At 44.5% G+C, this 211-nt stretch overlaps 1 protein-coding gene across 1 annotated transcript in view; it reads right to left on the bottom strand.

Annotated features, from left to right (window-relative positions):
* Positions 1-211, bottom strand: part of LOC119590720 — a gene marked incomplete in the record, with an annotated part of 9134 nt that overhangs the window by 4752 nt on the left and 4171 nt on the right. Inside the window, 1 exon segment of the mRNA XM_037939409.1 lies at positions 67-145. Within this exon segment, the coding sequence (XP_037795337.1) occupies positions 67-145 (79 nt within the window).

Below are 211 nucleotides of genomic sequence, written 5' to 3'. Positions count from 1 at the left end.
AGCGCTCGTGCGCAACAGCAGGTGACAAAAAATAAATGAATAATTGGAACAATATCAAGAACAAACCTGAGATCGACTGACAATGTAGTTCAGAAGCTGATGGTTTACTGGAAGATTAGTCGGTGCTTCGCCTTCATGCGGTCGTCTGGGGGACAAGGATTTCTTTGACATTACTATGAAAACTGACAACTATTCACACACTCCCCCCCCC

Source organism: Penaeus monodon, chromosome 27 (genome assembly GCF_015228065.2).
Source record: "Penaeus monodon isolate SGIC_2016 chromosome 27, NSTDA_Pmon_1, whole genome shotgun sequence".
Lineage (NCBI taxonomy): Eukaryota > Metazoa > Arthropoda > Malacostraca > Decapoda > Penaeidae > Penaeus > Penaeus monodon.
The sequence above is the reverse complement of the archived record's forward strand: the minus strand, read 5'-3'. Positions and strand labels throughout refer to the sequence as shown.